At 36.0% G+C, this 8,313-nt stretch overlaps 1 protein-coding gene across 1 annotated transcript; it reads right to left on the bottom strand.

The window, feature by feature from the left end:
* On the bottom strand, positions 1-8,313 carry LOC148313374 (beta-1,3-glucan-binding protein-like). Its single transcript, XM_088263455.1, has 8 exons — positions 8,137-8,313; positions 6,695-6,899; positions 4,919-5,073; positions 4,222-4,385; positions 2,705-2,956; positions 2,152-2,303; positions 702-800; positions 1-214 (listed from the first exon to the last, which is right to left on the bottom strand). Exons 2-8 carry the CDS (start codon positions 6,890-6,892, stop codon positions 98-100), a joined length of 1,137 nt encoding a protein of 378 aa, XP_088119581.1. The 5' UTR covers positions 6,893-6,899; positions 8,137-8,313; the 3' UTR covers positions 1-97.

Raw genomic sequence — 8,313 nt, 5'->3', positions numbered from 1 at the left:
TTGTGCTGTCAATAGGTTTTATTAAAAAAAAAAGTTACATCTGAAAATCAATATTTTATATTATATTGAAATTATAGTGAAATGTTTTTGTAAATTTTTACAAGGCCCATACTCGGACGTAATCAACTTGAAGAGACGCATCAGCTCCTTCGTTCTCATTCAATTTCCATGTAGGCAGCCAATTTGATCTTCCGTTCCAGAAATCTTTCATTGCCTGGAAATAATAAGAAATAACCGAGTTCAGCATATCATGTATTCGTTGCTTTATATTCTTGCTCTATACATACAAAAAACAACTATCGTTCGTTAGATATACAAAAACTCAAAAATGGTTCGACCGATTTGAAAAAAAAAAATTCTTGCCTCAATACTGGGATGGTAGGAAACAAAAGAAAATCAGGAAAACCCCAAGGGAACAGCCGAAAAATGGGAAAAATCAAAATGCAGACAGAAACAAGTATTATTTTTTTTGAGATCTCAACATACTATATGTTAGACGATGAAGATAATGGATGTCTGGGTATTTACCTTTCATAGGCTGGTTTAAGTAATGATACAGTGTAAAAATCACTAATATTTATCTTTACCCCCCCTGGGAATCGAACCCGGGACCTCCAGCATGGTAGCTAAATACGCCAACCATTTTTAAATATTTTTAGTGATGCAAAACTATAAATTTGTATTTAATTTGATAGACTTACCGTAGGAGAATTGTTGCTCCACGGTTTCGGGGATGGGTTATTGGCACCATCGGGGAAGTAGTTAGTTCCGCCAACAGCATTATTGATGATGATGTAAAACTATTAACAATATATTATATAATTAGAAATTTAAAATATAAAAGCAAAGTCCTATTTGGATCGTGTCGGTCTGCAATTCCTCATCCGCCGTATCCAAAGGCTGCTCAGAAAAGAGTTCGGGCCATCGTCATGGAGTACCTGGCTACAGAGATGATGGAGAAGCTTGGCAACACCGCCAGATACAACAAAAATACCAAAATCATACCCCGCTATCTGAAGTTGGCCATCCACAATGATGACCATCGCACAGAAAGGCGTCCTGCCCAATATCTTTGGCATTCTCCGACCCAAGAAGATCGAGAAGAATGCGTAACAATATGGCAAATACTATTCGAAGCCCCGAGACTGATTGACATCATTTTTTAAATTTATCTATCATTATCATTATTATACAAACTGGCTGCAAGCAGTAACCGACCTAAGGAAATGGGGAGAGGCCTATATCTAGCAGTGGTGGACAGAGAGCTCACGAAGAAGAAGAAGACCATGATCATTAGATTATCCATGTCTTTAAAAGCACATTTGAGGTAGTAATTTACGAAAAAGGCGCCAAATAAATTATAAAAAAAAGATTTTTATTATTTTTACATGAGGTGATATGGATATAATCATGTAAATATAATTAAATTAAACTAATTAATCATACAAGATCCAAGATGTACTAAAATTTATAATTATGATGGCTAAACAGGATTCAAAAAGAAAATTCTTCTCATTGCCCAAACAAGGAAGAAAGTAAAAAAAACAAAACATAAATCGTCTGGCCAATTTGACCTACCGAACCTAAAAATGTTTCCTCTAAAAATAAACAGAAGAAAAAGGATGAGAGACAAGACATGTACCGTAACACGATGAATGTGTCATTCTAATGATAGAACGGAAAATTAAAGGGAAAATAGGAAGATAAAACCATGAAAAGTTTGTAAAGAGCAGTTTAAAGAGCAGGCATTAGGTCTTTTAAAGATCTGAAAAACCTGATTTTGGACATTGAAAGCTATCCCAGCCGTATTCCCGGATCTGATATAGAAGCTGTTAGGTTTCATGATAATCATAAGAGGAAAGATGCAAAAAAGTGAGATAAAACGATGAACGTATCATTTTAATAATACGGAGGAAAAATAAGGGAAAAGAAGAAGAGAAAATCATGAAGAGGCTGTAAAGAGCAGCTTAAAGAGAAGTGGTTGGGTCCTATAAAGATCTGAAAAACTCAGCTTTGGACATGGAAAGCTGTCCCAGCCGCATTCCCAGATCTGACACAGGAACATCTAGGTTTCCTGACAGACTGGGTTTGGAAGGTCCTGTAGACAAAATACCTAAATGTACATATTAATGATGATAATTTTAAAAATACCTCTTGATCGAAAGGAGCCATCTTTGTTGCAAACCTCCAGGGATTTTCAAGTCCAGGAACAGCCTCATTGAAGTTTCCGTGAGCCCAGAATCCGCCTTCCGGTGGAGTCACCCTTCCAAGTACGTCACCGTCAATAGCGAACTGAATGTAATCTAAAAAAAAAACAAATTGATTAATAACAAACCCTAAAACGAATCCAAAGTCACGTGGCAAAACTCAAATAGCAATGAGCAGAACATATTGCAAGATAGGACCCCGCAAAATGGACCCCAAGAATTTTACGATGGAGAGCTTGGAAAAACAAAACAGGTATCTTTGGAAGACCCCAAAAGAAATTGTAAAGTGATAATTTAAACCTGCCTATGACGGTCATAAGACCCTGTAAATGCCCAGACTTCCATATTCTTCTTCATCTATGCTGAGATGTCAGAAAAAAATGAAAAATAACTGCTATAATTGGAGATAATTCAGATTTGTGAACAAGTAATTGGACACACTCAAAATGTTGGAATAAAACATCCGTGTATGTGACTGAAATGTGAACAATAAGTACCTGGGGTCCATTCCAGTTGATATTTCCTGAAGGAGCTGTGGAAGCCAGCCGGGTCGTTCCTTTCAAAGTGCGCCCTCTCCCAGCCGTTGACTCCTGGGTACGGACCATAGTGCATCGTGGACCCTGCCTGCTGGACTCCGATGTTCACTCCGTTAATTGTGAGGTCTCTATTTCCGCGAGATTCCATCATGTCGATCTCTCCAGACTGAGGCCACGTGCCGTAGGCGTTGTACGCAGGCATAAGCCAAATTGCTGCAAGAGAAATTAAAAATCTATTAAATAAGGGAAAAAAGACAATCTTACAAGTCGTTTATCAAGAATGTGTTACAATAGGTGTTTGAGAAGTGACGCTACAGGCGCATGTTGGGGATTCATTGTTTTTAACATGTAGAGGGCTTCATGTTCAATAAATTCATGGCAATAAAAAGCTTCTTTACATCTCACCAATAGATGTCTCTAGTGAAGTTCTAGTGATTCATGAACAAGGTTTCTAAATTGGTTCATATATATAGAACTTCCAAGAATTTGAGTAGTGTGGTTGTCAATAATGGGTAGAATTGGTGAATGTTACACGTGTGTAAAGTGATCACTTAAACCAGCCTATGACGGTCGTAAGCCCCGTAAATGCCCAGACTTCCATATTCTTCTTCATCTTTGATGAGATGTCAAAAAAATAACATGTAGAGGGCTTTTTTTGATAGGAGTTGCATTTTTAATTTACCTTGCTTATAATGTACATGGTTTATAGATCAATTAGCGGTTTTGTTTCATCTCAACCTACTTCTAGAATTGCGGCCACAATTTCTAAAATGATATGACTAAACGCATTTAAACATTCATTTTTTATTAATTGCTTTTATTATTTTGTTACTATTATTTTATACGTAAATAAAAATAAGACTGGCAGTAACATCTTCATTGGGTGGCTGCTAGAGAAATATATAAAATAGAACATCATTCGTCGTTCATTTTGTGTAATACTAGTTTTATTTTAATCTCTGTTGGGAACAGGAGTGATAATGCAGTGTGGGCCAATCAGAAACTTCTCAGAATTTGCTCATTGCTGGGAGGAAACCACGTAATACTCCTCAGGAGAAGCCAGACTATTGACTGTCGTCAGCAGACATTCCGTTCACTAGAAGAGGGTTTGGCATTTTGTGTCCAGCTTGATTATGGTACCAACGTCCTTCACTATTTTTATTTTATTCATTCATGAAACTATTTTGAAAGTAAGGTAAAAATAAGAACACTACTTATTGCGAATAGAATAATGTCCTTGCATCTCCTTTGAAAGTTTTATCGAGTCAGGTCTGTATGTCGTCATTTTCTTTGTCAATAAGATGCTATCTCAGCTTCCTTTCAATAAGGTCCATGCTTGGAAAATATTGTTCGTATGAACACGTCGAAGCACCTTCCCGCGGATTTTTGCGCCGTAGCCACACTTAAATGGTCAAAGAGACCTTGACGACCTATGACCTAGGTCTAAGAAACACAAGTAGCGAGGATATTTGTTTTACCTGGCCATAGCCAGTCACCAGCGGGCATCTTGGCGGAGATTTCAACGCGACCATACTTGAAGTTGAAGGACTCCACGGTGCGGAGGCGGGCGCTCTTGGTAGGGTTGATTATATTTTGTGCGTTTCCGGTGCGACTGCATCCGTAAAACGAAGGATCTGTGCAACTGAAATAATTAAAAGGGATCGATTTTTAGAATATCTATTAAAATTGGAATTGTGTAATTGGCTTTATAAGTCTACTAGTTTTAACAATTAGGTATTGTTCCCCTATTCGATCACGTAACAACCTCTTATCAAAGAAAATTATTTAAAGTATTATCTCACTTGAATCATCTATATAATCAGATACTATTAAAAAAATAAGTACTTGTAATCTATTAATTTTTTATAAATTATTTAAAAAAAAAGTTAATTTATCTGATAAAGAACACTCCCCCACACACCCTCAACGGTTGCGATACCTTAAATTTTAACGGCATTTTGAAAATTAGATAGGTTATTCAAAATCAATGAACTAAAAACTAGCATGCGAAAGGAATTCACGAGAATTGCACATATACAATTGTGGCGGCATGCTGGAAAGGACTTGGAATCTGTGACTCTGGAATCTGCGTACCACGATTTCCATACAAATATGGGGTCTTTTGGTACCCCGCTTCGGATCACGCGTAGTTTTCGAGTATATTATGATTATTACCGGTCAGCAGGGCCGCCACCTTCTACGTCCAGGGTGCCGGAAGTCAGGAAGGCCTCCCCGGTGAGGTCGGACATGAGGCTGGGCCTAATGAAGAGGGATCCATCTTTGGTAAAACTGTTGGTCCTGTTGTTGCAGTACCATTGGAATTCCCAGTTCTAGAAAATATGAATGTTCGGATTATCTCTTTGGGCGATTAGTCCGTACCACATACGCCAAAAAAATAGCCATTTGCGGATTTTACTGTATTATTTTATGGGGTAGAATCTACCCGATGGATGAATGTATTCTAGCAAGGTGGCTCTGTATGGACTCTGTCGGTGTTAATTCGCATGTTTCGAACATAGCTTAGTATCATATATATATATATATATATATATATATATATATATATATATATATATATATATATATATATATATATATATATATATATATATATATATATTTGAAATAAAAAAGCCAGCCCTTTTTCAAAATAAAATCACCATTGAAACTCATCAGTGAAAAGGTTACTAAATGAATTGAAAAATGTAGAAAGTAAATGCGAGATAAGAAGTATACTAGGAGTTAAGCAAAACCAAAAAAAAAGTTTAATACTCGCATTGAGAGACATTCTGTGATTCAAGATGAGAAATGAATGTCACACCAATCTGTCTTTACAATCTTTGTTTTTTCTACATCATCTCAAATATACCCACCGTGACCTGATCACCTTCAAGTATTTAAAACACTTGATCGTGACCATTTTTGCTCAGACTTACATTCGCCGCTTACAAATGTTTTACTGTTCTTTCTTTACTCATTCTTTCCATATGTCCAGACCATCTCAACACACCTTTCTGTATTTATCTATAATGCTTACCTGTCTTGAATTTCTTCCTTATATCGCCATTCAAACATTATATTATACATGATTTCACTTATTTAATTCACCTCACACATTCAATTCACACGTCCAAACGTCTCAAAGTACTTTATTCTTCTATTATTATTATTCCTTCAATCATTCAATTCACATGGCCTAACTATTTCATCACACTTTTCTTAATAATGCTTACCTCTTGCATTCATTTATTTGTTTTTAATTTTAAATTTTATTAAAAAAAGAGGAGTATTGAATTTTTTTATTATTTACAAAAATACTTCAATATCACACAATTTCTGTGAGCCTAAGCGGCTCATTATTAGAAATAGGTATAAAATTGTGGTAGGGTAGGTTCGAACCGAGAAACTCTGACTCAAGAGTCCGCGACATTAACCACGGGACCACAACCCGACACCATTTAATTTCACCATTCGAATATGTCGCTCACTCCTTTCAACAACGTCAATTGTCAATTTTCAGTTGTGCATGTTTTCGGAATGCTCAGAAAATGTACCTACTATATCCCAGCAAAAGCGGCATATTTTTAACTTAATATTTACCTGCTACAGGGAAGAAAGTGTTGTTTTGCATTTTGAAGAAAAGGTATTGTTTAATTATTTTTTTAAATATTCTAAATATTTTTAAACTGAGAAAAAAATATTCAGGTTTTACCTAAAAAGATCTGTTGCACAGTAAAAAGTTCAATAAGTAGCTTGATATTTATTTTTAAACGATCTCTAAAAAAATCAAGTTTTTTTTTTATGTATGACGTTGTTGAAAGAAGAGAGCGATGTATCATCATGCTTTTGCCGCACTGAGAGATATCCACTGCATTCAGTCTTCTTTCATCCTTCTGTTGCCAACTCCACGCTTCACAATATAAGGTATTAATGTACAAAATAGCAACTCACACCACCGCCGGAGAGCGTGTTGACGTGTTGCCACTTGTGGTTGTCAAGGTAGTCGAAGTTATCCTCGAAGAGCAAAGCTCCAGCGCAGACCTGCGCCGGGGCGTGCGTCCCACTGACGGTGGTAGGACTCGGCTGGCATTGCGCTGCTGCGTAGCTCAGTGCTACCAGCACGAGCAACAGGGAGATGAACTGCTTCATTGTGACTCTGCCAACAGAATTAAGAAAAATCTAAAAAAATCCATCAAACACAACTTGGACTATGCTATTCAGAAACCATCCAACCCATAATTCGCTTCTAGTGGAACGGAAGGTCTGTTGATGACAATCAACTGTCCGCCTTCTCCTGAGGAGTTTTAGGAGCAAATGCTGACAAGTTCCTGATAGGCCCACACTATATTATTCACCCTGTTCTCAGCACAGATTTAAATAAGGTATGCAGGCAAGGTATAAATAAGGTATAAGGCACTTAATGATATATAATATAAACATACAGCATTTTGAGTGTGTCCAAATACTTGTTCACAAAATCTGGATTATCTCCAATTACAGGAGTTATTTTCATATTATTTTTTTTGACATCTCATCAAAGATGAAGAAGAATATGGAAGTCCGGGCATTTACGGGGCTGACGACCGTCATAGGCTGGTTTAAGTGATCAGAATAGAATTGGTGTTACAAGTGTGTAAAGTGATCACTTAAACCAGCTTATGACGGTCGTCAGCCCCGTAAATGCCCAGACTTCCATATTCTTCTTCATCTTTGATGAGATGTCAAAAAATATATGTAAACCTTGGAAAAAAATTTTATTCAAAATTGGACTTTTTGATGAATGCAAAAATGTGAAACGTGGTTTTGTCTGCATTTATATTTTTTTAATTTAAGAAATAACGATTTCAGCACATGTAACTGTTGCTTTATCTTTCTTTATATGAATATAGAAAAAAAAACACAATGAAAATAATATAAAGGAATTATATCTCTCACAAAAACATACTCGTAAACAGTAAATAAATTAGTATAAGTCCTCTCCAAGCACAAGAGCTTAGTCTCTTTACTGGAGAGGACAGCGCAATTGATTTTAAGACTGTAAAGCAGAAATGTCCAGAAATTAATTAAATAAAAAATATTTAAACTAAAAAACAAATAAAAAATGAAAATCAATTTCCCTACGTTAGATAAACTAAAACTTAAAATGGCCCAATCGATTCGAATAAAAAAGCAATTTTTTGCCTCAATACTGGGTGGTACAAAATAAAATTAAAATGCACACATGTTTTAAATTTTTCACATCTCGACATAGATGAAGAAGAATATGGAAGTCTGAAGTTGAATCTGGTTTTTGAATTCAGCTATGCAAAGTGCATAAAGATCAGGTATTTTCATGCGAGTTGCAAAATAAAAGTTGTAAATTATTGGCCAGTGTAATAATTGAAGTAACTCACCTTCTGCTCCTACAACGGTACTGACTGTTCACTCATCAACCTCTTCTATTTATACTTTTCCTACAGTATTCTATCATGGAATTCTCGCCTGGAATTAAGATTATCTCAAACGATTAGTAAAAATAATATTATTGAAATGTATTTCGATTACCATCGGAATGAATTGCTTTAACATTT

The sequence above is a fragment of the Brachycentrus maculatus genome, unplaced genomic scaffold (assembly GCF_059751285.1).
Source record: "Brachycentrus maculatus isolate JH-2025_06_01 unplaced genomic scaffold, ASM5975128v1 h1tg000013l, whole genome shotgun sequence".
NCBI classification, from domain to species: Eukaryota; Metazoa; Arthropoda; class Insecta; order Trichoptera; family Brachycentridae; genus Brachycentrus; species Brachycentrus maculatus.
Note: the sequence above shows the minus strand (reverse complement) of the source record. Positions and strands in the feature narration are given on the sequence as shown.

What these genes read in the sequence shown, in the direction of transcription:
- LOC148313374 (XM_088263455.1), bottom strand. Translation starts at nt 6,892, where the DNA reads ATGAAGCAGTTCATCTCCCTGTTGCTCGTGCTGGTAGCACTGAGCTAC. An exon ending in ACACGCTCTCCGGCGGTGGT is followed by an intron (nt 5,074 to 6,694) that starts GTGAGTTGCTAT and finishes CATATTTTCTAG; the next exon opens with AACTGGGAATTCCAATGGTA. An exon ending in TGGTGACTGGCTATGGCCAG is followed by an intron (nt 2,957 to 4,221) that starts GTAAAACAAATA and finishes TTTCTCTTGCAG; the next exon opens with CAATTTGGCTTATGCCTGCG.